Raw genomic sequence first — 19871 nt, 5'->3', positions numbered from 1 at the left:
GGTGCACTCCAGTCTGTTACAGATTACATTAATTTGACATTAAACTGATTACTGTGATAGCAAGACATCCGGTGTGTACCATACATACATACATACATACATACATACATACATACATACATACATACATACATACATACATACATACATACACACACACACATACATGCATACATGCATACATACATACATACATACATACATACATACACACATATACATACATACACACACATACATACATACATACATACATACATGCATACATACATACATACATACATACACACACACATACATACATACATACATACATGCATACATGCATACATACATACATACACACACACATATACATACACACACATACATACATACATACATACATGCATACATACATACATACATACATACATACATACATACATACATACATACGTACGTACGTACGTACGTACGTACGTACGTACGTACACATACAATGCACACACACACACAGACACACACACACACACACACACACACACACACACACACACAGAAGCCATTTTGGAAGCCCTCTAGAGTAATAATTTGAAATGAAACAAATATACATTTCAAGATTATATGTATACTTTCTACATCATATCCTTTATTATGTAAATCTAGTCATAATACATTATAATACACACACATATATATATACATATTATACATCATACTACAAGTAAACATAGCAAGCGGCCTCCTCTCTTTGTAAAACATTAAAATAAAAGAACGCATGAAATACACAACATCAAACTTTTACCATAATATATATATATATATATACATATCAAAAATGAAGTCTTAAATCACAAAATGTCATTTCAAAATGTATACAATGCAACCTTCTTGATAACTTTACATCTAAACTATCCATCAATATTATTTTGTTTGGCATCTTTAGATCTCTCACAGAATTATTTATATAATCTTCCCCTATACATCGAGATGATTGGTGATTTTAATTTTTTATGTTATATTTTTTACTTCAAAATTTAAGTACAATGTCCTAAAGATTTGTTATTAGTAATATCAGCAATATATACATTTTCACACAAATTAGATCAGAATGATGGCTCCTATGTCCTATTACCTTTTGTTTATTAGTATCTCCCCAAATACTTACTAAAATTTATTGTAAATTTTTGCACTCCCTATCTACACCCTGAGTCTGTGTTAGTAGTGATAACATACTGATTTGTAATTAACTACGGGGAATAAAGATTGCTCAAGAGACTGAAAGGTTTACAAAATTCAAATCACAATCAGGTAAAATTTTATGTACATGTATAAAAACTGTCTGTCCCAACATCAGTTCAAATTACACATCACTGTATATCAGTTTTCTTGATGTAAATATCTCTGCAGAATTTGCCTTTTTGTCTTTTTAAAATTAATTTTAGTTTGAATTTGAAATCCTTTTATCCAATGTCCTTGTCTTGTGATTTGATGGTTGTTGATTGGCAGCAGTTTTGGATAAATTTTTTCTATGAATTAGACTAGCCAGAGCCTCGGCTATCTGGCTCAACAAACTGGCTTAACAGTATAGCCCAAGACTCGGATAGCCCAGAGACTTGGCTATCTGGCTCCACAAACTGACTTGACAGTATAGCCCCAAGACTCAGATAGCCCCGAGACTTGTCTGGGTAGAAAGCTTTTCAGTCTGAGATTGTATTATATAGGAAAAAGAGATATACAAAGCAAGACTTATGAAATATACTCCTAGCAAGGCTATTCTGTACAAATCTTTATCTATACACCGTATAACATGGTCTACAAAATTGCCTTTGAAAACTGTTAAAAGTACAGCCATCTCATGTTAGTGTTCACTGGCTGTGCTTGATACAACCGCACAGAAACCAATAAGAAAGTGCACATGCTACACTTTAGTATGCTATCATGCAGACATCAAACATTGGTGCCTACATCTAGTTCTACTTGCAGTATATTTAAATGGCTTATTTAGACAAAATGTAGCAAGATATTATGATCTCATAAATGTGCAGTCTGTTATTGGTTTCTGTGTGGTTGCATTACACAGAGGCAGTGAACACTAATCTGAAACAGGCTGTAAAAGTTTACCTTCTATGCCCAAAGAATTTACAGTAAAATAAAAATATATGGCGTTAATACATCTATTAATTATCATCATCATAACCATAATTCATTTGGTCTCTATTCAGGACCATACTTTCTTGTAAATGTAAACAGCTGAGATCAGAAGAACTCACTACCATAGCTTCTTTGCACTTATATAATGTTTGGAAATGTCCTTCATTTTCTCTGTATTTATACTTGGCACATATATGAATACTCAATATTTAAGACAATTCAGTAAAAAATCATTAAGTGGAGTAACTATACAACCACTACTCACAGACCTAGTCAAAAACTACACACCTTTTCACTTTATACCGCCCTCTATAGTCTTGAAGGAAAGACGTCAAATATCTAAATAATGAATATGAAATACAATTATGATATTTTGAATCAAAGTAGTGTATTGATCCTGTTTGCACCAATCTATAATATAGACAATTTAACAGCTGTTTTCTTGTGTGACCTTTCACCTGAGTCACTGTCACTAGAGGGCAGTCACTATAAAAAAACATTTTTGAGTCAAAGACCCTTATCAGCATTTTCTTCCAAAAGTTCACCCGGTTGCGAGTATGTTTTCTGTCGTTGTTTAAGATTTGTCGAAAAAGTTTTACTTTCTGTAATATCAATCCAAATACTATAAATAGTTTAAATCCTAAATAAATGTTTGATTAAGTCACCTTAGCATTTTAGAAAAATGTACAAAAGATTCTCAACAGATTTTTGAAGAAAAGATCAAATGCAAAATTGCATTGAATTCATCTACTTCTTGATTACGTTGACACAACAAAAAAATGACAAACAAAAACATACAGTATCTGATTTTATGCATTTTAAAAACAACTTTTTTTTTGTATTCTATGGTGTATGTACTCTGATTAATCAAGTAAAAAATATTTCCTTTCTGTAGATGCATCAAACTGTTTCATTTTCTTCTAATTTTTTAACCAATGTAAAATATACAAAGCTTTGTAAATTCTCTACATTGAATAACAATTTGACATTCACATCAATTAAAAAAAAAAACATTGTAAAAAACAAAAGCAGTTGGTCCTTGCGTGAGTGAGGGCGCTCACAAAGCTCAGTACAGTAATAGAATTATAGTAATATCACTGTGAGACTTTCTATTTTGTATTGTCATAGGATTGTACTCCTGTAGTTGGGTCAAAAAACGGTGACAATGCAGGCTTTTTGAAGGAATTTGTTAAATTACATATTTCCCTTACTTGAATATATATTTTACAAACTGTGCTTCAACCCAACTGAAAACATAAAAGTATATGAAAAGTCTTTCGCAGAAAGGCACCCACGGGTGTTTATGTAGCATACTGCCACCAGAGAAGGCCATATTGTCAGCATCTGCCTAAGCAGATGTAATATAAATGAACATACTCCAGTTTAGCGTAAATCAAATGAAACATATACACATGAAAAAAATATGCAAAAATCCTGACTAAATAAAACAAATATCTGTTAATAGACAATACAAAAAAACTTGTATTTATTACAAGTGTCATCTCATGGAGTATAAATATTAAAAAACATCACCACAACAAACACATAAATATAACAGTTTTCATCTTTTCAATGACTTCTGACTAAACATATGCAGGAGTACAGACAGGTATCATAGCAACTACATGCAGTTGTCACGGCTGCTCCATGGCAACATGAACTTTGACCCATTCTTTGGGTTGACTGGCAGCCATATTTGATTTTTTTCCCATGATTAAAATTTCTAAAAGTGGAAGATGATACAACACAAACAAAAGGTTTATCTTGACGATCCTAAAAATATCATTCATAAAAAAAGAGACTGCTGTGAGATAAAATCTCTAAACCGTTCAACCTAACATGGATGGAATATTCTGTACAACTAAATTTGAGATTGAAATTTTCTGTAAATAATCAATTATTGTGGATCCCTATGGAGAGGATATACAAAATATGAATGACAACTCTTTTAATTATATAAATATTTACAATCATCATATTTCAATTGAAATTTATTGAAATTCATATACTTGAGAATAACTAGGAACTTGGTTTTTATTTCTAGGGTTTCGGTATTATTTCACAATAATAACATCTTTGTCCTTTTAGGTATGCAAAAGGATTCTCAGTACCTGCAAGAGCATTTCTTATCTCATTCTTGAGGGTCAAAATAGAACAAAAAGGTCAACTTATTCCTACTTCCACCTCGAGTAATGCATGTGTAGGGTGTGGAGTGGAAGTCTTGATGTCAACGTAGAAATTGTGTGATCATTATTTTCATGATGTGTCAAGGTGGGTAAATTCTGTTTCAGATTATATATAGCATGTATACTCACCGCAGTATTACTACAAAGTTGTAATGGTTGAGGGCGCTCTTTATGGATTCCAGCAATGTTTATAAGGTATAATGTTTGAGGAGGTGGACAATAATGCTAGCCTCATGTTTTTTACCCAAAGCATGTTTGTACTTCCCTGCTCTTACAAAGTTCCAGCCTCATTAATTATTCGTTTTCTTTAATGCCAAATAAAACCCTGTTTCTGTACACACTCAGCCATTCTCTTCTCTTCACCTGTCTATCAACCCTGGATGTCTTTGGTAACATTTCAGTAGTTAGCATCGTGAATCTGAGCAACTCTTTTCAGCATAGCTGTATGACTGGCATACAATGGCATCTTTCCACTTATCCTCTGCCATCTTACAGCCTGTGCATCATCACCAGCCTATCATGGGAAAGACACATACACAATGGTGAGTGAGTATAAAATTTAACAATTTAAAACTAAACATGTTAATATATACCAAATAAATATCAGTTACTATAATCAAATTTAGCTGTTGGATACGCTTCCTTCAAAAACATTATAACGAATGTCTCTCTAGTAACAGTTGCTATTCTTAAATATAGAATAAGTTATGTTATTTTATGTTATAACACAGTGTTTTCATACAGCCTTCAGTGATTGGCTTAGCTCATGTCACATGGTATGGAATAGTGACCTAAAGTGACCTGAATTTGCATAGAGCAAAGCACTAGTCGTGTTCTATTTTCCATAGGGGAATAGTTATGACGTTATGTAGCATCGGAGTCTTTTCAGTGATTTTTTTTGACTATGGAAAGATATGTCTGAGAATGTGATGTGTTATAAAACACTTATTGCCATGGCCTTAATTCAGGTACTAGTAGACATCATATTACCTCTCGTGCTGTTTTATGGCAATCCTTTCCCTCGACTCCTCAGGGAAATAGCTGTGGTATAACAGCCCTCAGGGTAATAACACATACTAGTGCCCTAATAACCAGGCAATAAGTTATGATATTGCCCTCGTTACTACACACCTGTGATGTCAAATGTCCATGTGTGTTTCTCCTATCATAATAGACATACTAGTGCCCTAATAGCCAGGCAATAAATTATGATATTGCCATCGTTACCACATACCTGTGATGTCAAATGTCCACGTGTGTTTCTCCTATCATATTGAATCGTGTATAGTATCAAACTACATGTGAAAAACTGAGATTTCAAACCTGTAGACTACTATGATTCAAAGAGTATCTCCCTTATGATACAGCATATGAAATGCTACAATGACATACCTGTAATTTGAAATGTCCTAGAGTTTCATTAGTTTCATCATGGTAGTTGACAGCCACTGTTTCCATCCATGCATTGTCTGTATTCCTAGGGTCGTCCACATACCCTTTGTATACCTAGAACACCAATGAATAATATCAGATGACTTGCTGTGACACAGTCAGTCTTTGATATTTAACAATGCTGAAGTAAACCCTTGTCTATAACAATCTATTGGTATTATTGAGTGTCATGCTTGTCAACTTTGAATATGAAAAGTACTGGATAGTGTTCAACTACTTCCACCTTGCATACGACTTGATATCCATTCAAATCTTAACATGGTCACTGTACAATATTTTACCCACAACTCCCTCTGATTTGTACTTTCACACATAAGCGTCCTCAATTCAGACAAATCTCACAGTGTACTAGTCTTGCTGCTACACCCCTCAGGCTTCTCTGCTCACTGTCAAGGCAACAGCCCGAACAGCATTTCGCCCTCAATTGTGTGCCATCATCAGAAACAGAGTGTTGAGAAGAAAGCCTGAGGTCTAGCAGCTAGACTAACAGTGTACAGGCTTTTGTGAAAACGTTTGTCATTTTCGAATTTTTTTTTCTACATATCCACTTCATTGGTTCAAATATCAATTCGTAAAAGGAGATACAAATTTCACAAAATTTTCAACAGACTTTCTTAAAAGGCATGCAGACTATTTGCAAGGAAACTGAGGAAAATATATGCACCCTTTCATGGATAGAGAAGGCCTGTGAGGGCAGAGTGACATTATGTACCTTACACTCTACACTCTTTATTGTCTGTATCTTAAAACTGTTTATAAATCTAAATATCTCCATATTCTAGACCTTTATTGACTTTACATCTCCATGCTAGCAAACCTTTGGTATAAATTCTAGTCTCACCTAGAATCCTGACTAAACTCTGTGCCTACACCTAGCCACTGTCTCTACTCTATCTTGACCTGACTTGACCTGATCTGACCTGTATAGTTAACTTCTATGACAAACATAAATAAGAGAAAACATGGCACAAATATCGATAGTTATTCTATTTGTTACCAAAGATCAACTCTTGTATTAACTGGGACTGAGTCAACAGATTGATATGACATGTTTACTATGTACAACAAAGTCAACCACAACATGATCAATGCCACAACATCCATCATTTTTGTTGTTGTCAACTTCACAGTCGTCGTCATCATCCTCGTCCTCGTCATCATCGTCCTCATCATCATCATCATCATCATCATCATCATCATCATCATCATCATCATCATCACCATCATCATCATCCTCGTCCTCGTCCTCATCATCCTCATCATCATCATCATCATCATCATCATCATCATCATCATCATCGTCATCGTCATGGTTGTCATCTTAGTCATCGTCATTTTCATTTTCATCACTGTCTTTGTCTTTGTCATTATCATCACCATCATCACATTTTCTAGCTATCTGCACATACTTTATTTTATCTGCTGACAGCAAATACTCACCTCAATACCGTTCTGAAAGAACTTATCTAGTCTTTCAGATATCTCCTTAATTTCTGCTTCTGACTTGGCTAGTTTTCCTAGAGCTTCCTCACTAAACTCAGCCTTCAAAGTCTGACTGACAAGTTGGCCAGGTTCAACCATGCCCTGTAATGTGAATAATTCAGATGTTACTAACTCAGTAACTGAAAAGTTATGATGAAGTTTGCAAGGTTCAGGGTGCCATCATATATGCTGATTTGGGGCTCAACAATTGAACACTTACCCCTGGAATTGCCCATTGTTGGTTGTCTTTCCTTTGGATAGCTACAAACTCTAATACTTTCTTGCCATCTTCCTCAAGACAACTGCCATCAAATTTCTTTTTCCATCTAAAAAAAAAATCACAGTGTGAGTTAGACATTTGAATAAAGACTGTCAACAGTCATTTTGACTTCTTTGGCATATTATCTTTCAATATTATTTTAGTTGATGAATGAGTTAGAACTAGAACACTGTCCATGTAGCTCTGCTGTATGTGTAATTTCTTCTGGTGATATTAGCATAAATCAGGTACAGGTATGGTTAGCACCCTCTAGTGGTGGGATAAAGCAACAAAATAAACTCATAATACAGTTATTTCCTATATTTGGCACAAAATTTTAAAGACTTCATCACATATCAAAGACTATAACACATCAAATGATGTCTGCAAACTAAAAACACAAAAACATAAAGTTACCAATCCGAGGATATGATACATGTTACCACTAGAGGACGCTCTTTCCCAGAAAGGTCTCTCATCATTTGTAATTTTCAAAGTGCAAGATTTGTGTCTTACCTTGTAACAATGGGATCAGCTGCATGGTTTGGTCCAAATCGACCTAAAAGACCCCTGCCAATCATACCAGTACGACCTTTAGGGTTCCTGAAATATGAACCAATCAGAAAGAAGGTATCAGAATCAGCATTGCCTGTTACACATTAAGCCAATCAGAGAGGAGATTTAAAAAATCAGAACATCTTACACATTCAGTCATCAGAGAAGTGATTTCAATATTATGGCTGGTTACACAATTATCAGCCAATCACAAATGAGATTTCAAAAAAATTACAGTGTGTTTCACATTAAACCAATCAGAAACAAGATTTCAATATCACAGCTGGTTTAACATTAAACCAATCAGAAAAGAGATTTCAAAATCATGGCTGATTACACATTAAACCAATCAGGAAAGAGACTTCAAAATCAACATGGCTGAGTACACATTAAACCAATCAGGAAAGAGATTTCAAAACCAACATGGCTGAGTGCACATTAAACCAATCAGATATGCCAGCTCTTTCTAGTACTTACAGTGGAAGACCATCCTTGACAGTGTAAACACCAGTATAACTGATACGACTGACTTGACATTGATTATCCATCTGGTTGTAGTACAATGGTGGTCTTGTATCTTTAGGCATAGCTAGTATGTCTTCATCAGCCCATACAGGATTTGATAGCACTACTGATGCTGTGTAATTCATTGGTGAATAATTGGAAAATTCAATCTGAAAATAAACATCAGAAAAGGGATTTCTTACACTGTTACAGGGACTCTTTCTGATTGTTGCATATACTTCTAACAGTAAGTCTTCAGTGAGGACATATTTCACCTCCTCCCCCCCCCCCCCCCATACTTTATTTCTGTATGTTCATGGATGGATTTAGTCTGCATATGCATGTCACTTTGCTTCTTGACATTTGCTCATAATGTAGATTGGTGGACACAGATAAAATTTATTATAATAGTTCCCCTTAGGACAATGCCCAGAATGGGTTTGGGTGGATCAGGGTTTGGGTGGGTCATGAGGGGAGAGGTATGTAGGCTACGAAACTATATGGAGCACAGGATCGGTTCTCTTATACTGGTCAGTACTTGGTACTAGCTGACAATCAGAAACTGTTATGCTATAGGGTATTCAGCTACTTTATAGGGCATCAAAGGTATCTAGAATAGTTTTGATGATTGCAGTAGAGAGACTAGTAGTGAAATCTTACCTCCCAGTGTACAAGATGATCTGGTACTTTAAATCTCTGGATAACACTGCCGGGATAAGGATTTAATCTGGATTTGTAGTGTAACATTAATCCTAATTCTTCTATACTTGTAGCAACCTTGAAAGTATCATCATCATCATCTGATAAGTCTTCATAATCAATGGTTTCTGTCAAACAAAAAAGATTTACGAGTCAGGCTTCCTCTTGGGAAGAACTAAATTTAATCTTAACTATGTGATGGATTTATATCACCTACATTACATGTGATTTCAAAGAAACATCAAGTTGAAGTTGTCCTTAATTTGGAGATCTTTGCTGTGGGAACACATTGCATCATGGGAGTCTGCATAAATGTTTATGCAGCAGGTGAACCATGAATATTCATGACTCCTAAGTGTCTATTACCTTCAGTGAAAATGTATCATTTACATTTCTGGAGTACAACAAAATGCTGCATTACATTAAATAATAAATTACATAAAATGACTCTCCAGAACCCATAGTTTATGAAAATGCCATTTGGAGTGGCATTCCATTTAATTCAACATCTTTTGCTGTTCAAGATTCATTGTTGAATACCACAGAATTACATAGCCACCATATCATAGGAAATTCATGGTACCGTATATTGTAAACTATTTAAAGACCCAGTTCAGATATTGATAATGATTACAGTTGTCTGGCAGAGCTATAGAAAAAGTTGGCCCAGAACCAAATAATTATTATATGTATTGCCTACACAGCTCTACTGATAAGATAATACTAATGTGAGAACCTGGGATTGAATCCTTGGCTTTTAAACACGTTTACGTACCATCTTTTCCTTTGATCTCTTTCAATTTCGGTGGACCACTTTTAGCTCCCATTTTATTCTCAATCATAGCTTTAATAATCCAATCTAGAGCTTGCTGTGTTCTGTCCATCTAAAACATACAATTAAACATGTTATATCAACATCTATATATACATATAATGACACTAACACATATTCTCACATCGTTGACAATCATAGCATCTTCTGTTATGTTTAGTATTCTTGCTTGGTAACAGCGCCCTCTAGTGACAGTTTTTGGACACACAATATCCTGCTTACCTGAACTTCTAATTTCTTCATTCTACCATCCAGTCTTCGATTGATAGGGGCACCCCCTCCTCCTCCTCCTCCTGCTGCACTACCACTAGCTCCTTCCACTCCCTCTTCCTCCTCAGGTTCGTCTTTCCACTGGTCCATAAAGTGAACAATGGCATCCACTCTGTAAATGTGATGGATATATAATTAGACCCTATTTTTTATTTTAAAAAAACACAATGTTGAATGTTTACTGTACATAGACCTATCTTTTATCTTGAGTAAAAACTGCAGTTTAAAAGATGTTCTGAGGACTTACAACATTTTGTAAAACTCCATTTTAGGCTTTAATCATTTTCCATAAAATCATGGTACACCATCAGTGTTAATTGTGACATTTCATATCGTTGTACTTTATTTTGAAGGATTTTGAATTGTAAAATGTGAAGTTTCTTAGTGGTTTCTGTGTGGTTGCATCAAAGTGAACACTGACGTGAAATGGGCTGCAATAGGATTTTCAACACTAATGACAACTCCCTCACAATGCGTGGTTGGAGGAAAAGAAGTTACTCCCCTTCCCCAATCTGATTAAAATCCAATGTAATGTACACATCGTAACTTCTTTTTGGCTGTTATGTTTACTATTGTTTGTTCTTTTGTTACATACATCTGACACAATACCATAGGTTTTCCTGAACCCAATCTCATACTTAAGAGTAGCCAACCAGAATCAGTCTTACAATATAACACTCAAAGTTCAAAATTGAAAGAAAGAGAAAAACCAAACAATAACAATAATGTCACCGTTGTCTGTGCTCTGAAGTACTGTAGCCGTATGTTTTGCCGTATTACGTGTGTCCACTGGTTAAGTGAATTCACTCAGCGTTCTCGCGTGGCTCATGAAAACCTATGATATTGTATCAGCTGTACGTAACAAGTGTTCACGAAAGAACAAATGATAGTAAATGTAACAGCGAAAAAGAAATCGCGATGTGTACACTACATCAGATTTTAATCAGATTGTCCCCTTCCCCAAATAGAAAGATTGAGATGTAGTTACTACAATCTCAGTATCCCCTTTTTACCTTCTCAGGGAGAATGGTAATGCTGTACTTACTTTTGATGTGTGACTCGTATTCTTTCATCAGTGTTTGCCAAATCAAGACTTTCTTTATCCTGAACATATTTCTCAGTGTTAATCATTTCAAATAGACTCAACTGCTTGTGTTCATCCACTGTTAGATTTTGTTCTGAAAATTCAAATTGTCAAAATTATCTTTACAAATGTAGCAAAAAGCTAAAAAATGTGGAAAGAATTTGTTATTGTACATGCAATAACAAATATTTTATACATTTATTAATCTTTTGCAATTTATTGAGTTACAAATAAGGACTTGGCAAATGTTGTTTCACATTGATTTTTTCAAGTAGGAAGCCATGATACAAATTGTTTTATAAATCCAAATCCAAAATAAATACCAAATCCTCATCCCTATGGCTACTTCAAAGTTCTTGATGACGAAAGTCTCAACATTTTCAGCCAAAATTGTGTCATTTGATTTCATTGAGTATCACAAAATGAGACTCCTCCTAAACCATGGTACAACCCATTATTTCATACAATAGAATGCTAACAAATATACGGTTAGTCTAGTTCCAGACTGAGACAGTATTATGTATCAAATACTTCATCTCAATCCCAGTCTCGTCAAGGTCCCCAACAATTGCACATAATTCTGTGCTCCCAGGAGTCCCACAGGATTCATATAAACATGATGATGTCCTTGCGTCCCCAGGTGATCTTAGTTTAAACAAACTGGTGGAGTGAAACATTTGCATATCATTATTAGGTGTTAAATTCTGGCGATAGTCAAAACATGGTCAAAACAGCTGTATCAAATGTATTAATGAGCGATGACGACAGCCTGTCAATTTGCGATGGATTACTACTGACATGTGCCATTCGTTCTTCACTCACCATGATGTTCAAACACACTTGACACCTTTCATGGGACCTTGACTAGACTGGGACTAAGATGAAGTATTTAATACGTAATACTGGTCCTGTCTGGAACTAGACTATATACGTTATCAGAACAGAAAGTGGACTTACTGAGAGGTCTGACCACTTTGACAGCAAAGTAACCACTTCTAACTCTACAGCAACAATTCCTAAGGATTGCTCGGAAAGCGATCCAGATATGAGAGATTACAATTAATGGTGGAACAAGTGGTGGTCGACGCATGTACTCAACAATCAATCCATAGCGCTGGAACTTCCAGAAGATATCTGTGTTTTCTTGAACAGCTTCAAAAGTGTAACTGGAAAGAAAGAAGAAATTGGTTTTTGACCATCAATATCACATACATACATACATACATACATACATACATACATACATACATACATACATACATACATACATACATACATACATACATACATACATACATACATACATACATACATACATACAATGATACATACATACATACATATATACATACATACATACATACATACATACATACATACATACATACATACATACATACATACATACATACATACATACATACAATGATACATACATACATACATATATACATACATACATACATACATACATACACACACAAACACACACACACACACACACACCCACACACAACAAAATATTCCTTATTAAGGTGCAAGTATTTGAGCAACATGTAAAGTTGACTTTCTATTTTTTATGATATTTGCAGTGCATCTTCCTTCTTGAAACTGATCTGTTGAGAAAGGAGGCAATGTATTCTTGAATAATGGAAGTCTAAAGGTGGAATCTCTGAGAATGTACATTGATGTACATGGATGATGGGCAGATCTGACCTGTTCCTAATTTACCTAAACACCCTCCCCTCCCCTCCAGATAGTATTTTTTTTCAATTCTAAACAACAGATGATGAAAGACACCAAAACCTACCTGAACATAGCAATGAGGAGATTGAGAAGTAAAACATTGGATAACATCATGTAGAGTACTAGCAGGACAAGTACAAGCCAATGTGCATCAGGACATCTCTGACCACCTTGTGCTATCAACGTGGCATTAGTTGTACAGTCTATTTCACCTAAAAATACAATATTATGATTCCAGTCAGCAATGACGATAAGTAGCCAATCAGGAGTGTGAGTACTTGTGATAAGCAGCCAATCAGAAGTGTGAGTACTGGTGATAAGCAGCCAATCAGAAGTGTGAGTACAGGTGATAAGTAGCCAATCAGGAGTGTGAGTACTTGTGATAAGTAGCCAATCAGAAGTGTGAGTACTGGTGATAAGTAGCCAATCAGAAGTGTGAGTACTGGTGATAAGTAGCCAATCAGAAGTGTGAGTACTGGTGATAAGTAGCCAATCAGGAGTGTGAGTACTGGTGATAAGTAGCCAATCAGAAGTGTGAGTACTGGTCATAAGTAGCCAATCAGAAGTGTGAGTACTGGTGATAAGTAGCCAATCAGGAGTGTGAGTACTGGTGATAAGTAGCCAATCAGAAGTGTGAGTACTGATGATAAGTAGCCAATCAGAAGTGTGAGTACTGGTGATAAGTAGCCAATCAGAAGTGTGAGTACTGATGATAAGTAGCCAATCAGAAGTGTGAGTACTGGTCATAAGTAGCCAATCAGAAATATGACTTCACATCCTGGAAAAAGACCTGAGGACTCTAGGATTAATCCAAGTATTTTAGTGCAGTACAAAGTTTTGAATTATTTGAAACAGATCAATGCTAATGAATTTACCTCGTACTTCTTCAAGGAACAATTCACCATAGATCTGGAAATAAGGTTTGTAGAATATACCCTCTATGAGAGGAACCACTCTGCTTTCATTTGGATACAGAATGGCTTGCATAGAGACACCGTAACCCAGCATTATAATGAACAATATACCAACGAAGAACAATAAATCCACCATCTACAGAAGAAACGAAGAAATCAAATCAAAGATTAGTGTCTGTGAATTCCATGATGGAATATTTTCATACTCATATCAAGTAACTCCTATGAAACCACACTTCATCATATTAGTTTGAACTAAAGAACTTGATTTGTGGTTCTCCCACCATGCAATGGGTCAGCAGCAACTGGAATTCCAAAAATACTAAAGGCCTGTGTTTCAATCTCAGGTTTTCACATTTGTGAATACATTTAAATACATTTGTAACAAGAGTGCAACAATGATGAATTTTACATTCTACACATCAATAGTAAGACTCACCATTTTGCCGATCATGATCAGTTTAGGTCCCATCTGTCGGTTGATGTAGAAGACATGAAGGAATCGAATATAGTACAGCATCACGTCTATGGACCACATGTATCGTGCTATCTGTATTAGTGAGTCACTGTCTAGTAGTCTCAGCGTCAGACCAGTATAGAAAGTCAACAAACATACCATATCCAGTATATTCCAATAATCACTCAACCAGTTGGATAATTTTAAACGTAGACTTTTCGTTTCTTCTTGCATGATCTGTCAAATCGAGAAACAAAATGAGAATACTATTTTATGGCTTTTGAAAGTTATAAAAAGTCATACTAAATTTCATCACCAGTGTCTTTTTGGGGCAGTAAGTAGGTAAAATCTAATATCCGTTTTTTGGTCACTTTACCAAGTTTTGCAAACAAAGCCCGATCGCTATATATAGGGTTGTACATAGAGTAACAGAAACCAAGTCGTTAAAGGGTTAATATAGATTGTGTGTGAGACGAACAACAATTTTCATAGATCCATCAATTCATTCTGACTTTAGACATCTCTGGACTCTACATTCTATGTCATAAGGGTTCCTGTATACTACAGTCTCCATGAAGTGAAGTGTCATATATTTTTCCTCATATATCATAATACAGTGGTTGGTTTCACAGAATATCTACACAACTTTCAAACATCCATGCAGTTGATGATGATACCATGTACACTGGTAATTACTTTCATATCTCAATCAACTGACCTTCCTACAAATGCATATTTTCTCAGATTCAGATACAACAGTGTTTTATAAATCTTTCACTTATTACCTCTGGTACTTAAGTTAGACTGTTCATGCACAAAATTCGAAACTTCTGGGTCATACATTCTTCTTGACATTCATGATTTCTCCTCTCTGTTACTGGGATTCTGATAATAGTTATGCTAATTTATGCAAACTGAAAAAATGTCCATCGATCTGTCTGATCTCAACAAAGACTTGGATTGTGACCCAGATATTTGCATAATATTATATATGCTAATTCATGCAAATGAGTACAGAAATGATCACTGTCTACTAACCTGTCTGATCTCCTCAAAGACTAAAGTGGTGGCCCAAACAGTTAGCACTATCTCAGCTGATGACATTTCTTTATTGAAACTAATCAACATAATGTAACTGAACAACGCCAGGAAAACTATGTAGGAAAACTGTAACAGAAAATAAAGTGATTATGAATTATCAAAATGTAACTGAACAACGCCAGGAAAACTATGTAGGAAAACTGTAACAGAAAATAAAGTGATTATGAATTATCAAAATTCAAAATGTAACTGAACAACGTCAGGAAAACAATGGAATAGGAAACAAAGTGAGTTATCCATGTATAAACTGTACAATATCAGTGAAAGATTTTGAAAGTAAATTTTTGCATGCAATTTGAAAAAGCAAATAGTGAAACTCTCTACTTACCACGTTGTAGCAAAAACTGACCACAGGAGCATTGAAAAAATACTTCCATTTCTCGTAATTCTGTAGTTTCCTTCTAGCACGGATATCAATACCTTCTTCATATTCTACAAACTCTACTGAGTTATCATAAGTTGGGTCATCACTGTCTATCAAACTGTGAAAAGAAAATATACAGGATTAAAACAGTGTTGCACAAATGTAAGACCTGCAGGCTTATGATATCACATATATACCTGTGCACTGCAGAGGACTTGTATGCAAATGATATGTAAATGAGGACATGATTGTTCCCCTGAGACAGCAAACACAATGTCTGAGACATTATTCAAAACTTCTTTGAGTGGTACATGGTCAAAACAGTTCAAAACAATGTCTCGACCAAATAAACCATGTCTGTGAGCATTATGTTGTAACAGTCTGTCTGTACCAAATAAACCACATGTGTGAGTGTTACGTTGTAACATTCTGTCTGTACCTAAGTTTTACATTGTAACATTCTGTCAATGACACTTCCACTTACATGCAGCAGAGTCAAAGGGAAAAAATTGATAACAAGTTGAAATTATAATAATATTGTGTAGACTGTAGTTTCCACACATCTTTGATCTTGGTTCTATCTATTTTGCTATTATCAAACAAATTAGGAAGTGAAAACAATTGAGAGTTGCTTACTTGGCCTTGCTACCACCTTTCTCTTGTTGAAGTTCAATCATATTTAAACTCTGATTCAGTTTATCACCATCTTTCTGTTGTGTGGGAGAAAAAGTGAAAAAAGTGAAAAAATAGTTGAATCCCCAGTAGTTATAATTTTTTACTATATGTCATTAATTCTTGACTGATGAAGAAAACAAGAAAGCTAAAAAAAAATGGAAGTGTTCGTGGACACATTTCATTCCTGCTTTTATATGCCATTGTCATGATGTTGGAAAGACAAAAAAATCATACATTTTGGCCACTAGGAGTGCTGTTTCGGAGACAGCCTATGAACCAGAAGTGAGGGCTATGATAGAGGAATACTAGAAAAATCACCATTTCCCAGTGTTTCACAGCAAGGGTGGCATTCTCAACCAGTCAAAACATTCAGCTAACACTGTTTCATGTCATATAATTTTAAGTAACTCAATAAATTCTTTCAGTCACATGTTGTTGACTACCTCATATACATGTACTGCCATGTGATTTCAGCCCCCATTTTTTCTTGTGTGAAAAGTGGGGTGTGCTCTTTTGAAAACGACTGCAACGTGGGTAAACAGGAATACAGTGTATTTGCTGTATTACCTGTCCACCAGTTACTGTTTGTACAATGTACACTGGCGTGATGTCCATGTGTAAACAGTATGAATCAATAGCCAAAATAAATTTTTAATTTGTCACCAATAGAAAATTTTTGGACACAGGTATAGCTTTGTGAGTGGGTTGATCAACAACCTAATTGGAGAATATTTCTTACACGAACACCCCCCTTTAAAGTGGCCAATATAGATGAGAAATGTTAGAGGGTGCCCCATCACACAATACACTACAGACTATCATCCAAGTATCTGCATTTCAAGCAAGGAGTATTTGACATACCTTTGATTTCGTTTTTACAATGTAGTCTTCAACCACATCTTGTTCAGGCTCTCGGAACTTGAGAAGACAGTAGAGAAATGGTGGAAACACTAGACAACACAGCAGCTGAAATAATAATGTAAAAAATACATTATAAGTATAAAGCAATCGGTCAGTTAGTTTTACATTCCCAGATACATGTACACAGACACAGACATACACATTTCACCAGTCACATAGCAATATTGCATTGCATTCAACCATGTTTGTACTTAAACAATAGAGTCCGACTGGAGTGATAGTATAACATACCTCAGAGCTTACTCTGCAGAGCTGATATATTCGATGGAAGATCTCCGTTTTGGATATAACATGTATTTCACTGACATAATCATTTTTGGAGTACTAGACAGCCCCCCCCCCCCCCCCCCCCCCCCCATTTCAACAATACAAACAACTGTCTGCTCTGAACTAGTGACAGAGTTATTCCCCAAGTACATAGAACTGCCGACATCAGACTGTGGCTGAACAGAACCTGTTACAAACAGGGAAAGTAAACAACTGAATTGGATTAATAACACTTTGCACAGCATGTTCGAAGTACAGAGACTTGTATTACGTTCATTGAAAAGAAAAGCTATATAGCCTCTTTACATAATAGTTCACTTCACAAACAAATTAAAAGTCTCCCAGGCATTTCATGTACACATAAAGAGGCCATAATGATAATCAAACCACGAAATGTAATACAAGTCTCTGCTGTTCCAACATGCTGTGCTAAGTGTTATTTAATAATCCAATTCATTTGTTTACTTTCCCTTTTTGTAACAGGTTCTGTTTTGTCCACGGTCTGATGTTGACAGTTGTATTTCAAACTCACCCTTGCAGTGGTTGTATGTTGTCTGTCTAGTTTACCATACCATATAATACTGAGAAGATTCTGTGCAGCTGCATGCGCTATGTAGTTTTTGTCATCAGCACTGATACCAAGACGCAGACATGTGGAATTCCCCCAGAATGGCAACTCACGCACAAGTAACAGTTGAGCTCGTTCTTCATCATCTTTATAGCACTCTGTCAGAACACCACAAGCCATTTCCTCGTATTCTCTGCAGGCAGAAGATATAAAAGATGTAATAATTATAAAATTACCAGGTTCTACCACAAGAGGGCGATCCATCAACCTATGCTTTCAGGAGCGGGTACCATATCTATTAGCATATATTTCTTTTAATAATTTCATTTTTAATTCTATACTTTTTATTGAAAAAAGTCTACTTTTTAACATTTGCATCCAACCACAGTGGGAGGGGTGATACCTCATGGAATGGTCTATCCCTTTTAATTAATGTATAATACTATATTGTTGTCATATCTGTGAACCATACTTTATGTGTACATCATCCATCTAATATACAACCATGGCAACTTCTTACTGAACTTTTAGTATGTCTTGTGGAATACTTTTTCACTGATAAAATCACCATCATCATCAACAACTGTCACCAAAGTCAGTACACTTACTTTGCCTTTACTTCAAAATCATTGAAGGAGTCAATTCCATCTTCTTCAGCTGCCAAGGATTTCATAATTTGACTTGCAGCTAGTGCTGCAGCCATTGCATCACTGCCGTCCTCCCAGAATAATTCTGCCATTTCATGTTGATTCATCAACACTGACCACAGGAATAGTTCTCGCACCGGATTATCAAATCGACGTTCACGTATTGCCACTTATAAATGGAAAAATAACGATATCAATCAATGGTTGTAATAACAGAAGGTTGCGTTGTGATATTACAGTTGCTTGTTAACTTGTATTAAACAGTAACTGTTCATGTACACATACACTGAGATAATGTTTAATAATTTCTTCAGATTTCACATTGTAATGTTTTTGCATGCCTTCTTATAACCAGAAGTGATACACAGGCAAATCAAGCTAACCTAAACCCAAATATTGCTTTGAGCTCAGGTTTCATGCATTTAATAGTTACTTACATTTTATATACATTATTTCATGATACAACTGTTAGTGTACTGCATGCATTAAATATGTGATACCTTCAACCAACAGAAATGTCATATTCAAGTTTAATATTAGCCATCTTAATAATCTCAAATTCTAACTACCACGATGCATTTGGCTTATTTTCATGACACCAAAGTTCACTTGGGGTAAAAAGTCTTTCATAAATCATGTAAAATTCAGTCATGAACAAATTTTGATGGAGTGTCCTTAGTTACTGGCTAAGATTTCAGTGTTGGACCACATTGTATGTGTGCATGTATCAGACGACTGATGTGATTTTTAAG

The 19871-nt window shown here is 35.3% G+C and overlaps 1 protein-coding gene across 1 annotated transcript in view; it reads right to left on the bottom strand.

Annotated features, from left to right (window-relative positions):
* Window positions 1-729: 729 nt before the first annotated feature.
* LOC144447080 (transient receptor potential cation channel subfamily M member-like 2) overlaps window positions 730-19871 on the bottom strand; it is a 35330-nt gene continuing 16188 nt past the window's right edge. Inside the window, exons 14-33 of the mRNA XM_078136985.1 lie at window positions 19081-19288; window positions 18437-18665; window positions 17578-17682; window positions 16678-16751; window positions 16006-16159; window positions 15615-15743; window positions 14559-14813; window positions 14081-14255; window positions 13270-13417; window positions 12417-12625; window positions 11421-11553; window positions 10328-10487; window positions 10049-10157; window positions 9235-9401; window positions 8548-8744; window positions 8032-8118; window positions 7477-7582; window positions 7215-7358; window positions 5715-5828; window positions 730-4836 (exon numbers count right to left, since the gene is read on the bottom strand). Coding sequence (XP_077993111.1) covers window positions 4720-4836; window positions 5715-5828; window positions 7215-7358; window positions 7477-7582; window positions 8032-8118; window positions 8548-8744; window positions 9235-9401; window positions 10049-10157; window positions 10328-10487; window positions 11421-11553; window positions 12417-12625; window positions 13270-13417; window positions 14081-14255; window positions 14559-14813; window positions 15615-15743; window positions 16006-16159; window positions 16678-16751; window positions 17578-17682; window positions 18437-18665; window positions 19081-19288 — 3020 coding nt within the window. The 3' untranslated portion in view covers window positions 730-4719. The remainder of the gene's footprint in view (window positions 4837-5714; window positions 5829-7214; window positions 7359-7476; window positions 7583-8031; window positions 8119-8547; window positions 8745-9234; window positions 9402-10048; window positions 10158-10327; window positions 10488-11420; window positions 11554-12416; window positions 12626-13269; window positions 13418-14080; window positions 14256-14558; window positions 14814-15614; window positions 15744-16005; window positions 16160-16677; window positions 16752-17577; window positions 17683-18436; window positions 18666-19080; window positions 19289-19871) is intronic.

This window comes from Glandiceps talaboti, chromosome 16 (genome assembly GCF_964340395.1).
Source record: "Glandiceps talaboti chromosome 16, keGlaTala1.1, whole genome shotgun sequence".
NCBI classification, from domain to species: Eukaryota; Metazoa; Hemichordata; class Enteropneusta; family Spengelidae; genus Glandiceps; species Glandiceps talaboti.
This window is presented reverse-complemented; position numbering and strand designations above follow the sequence as displayed.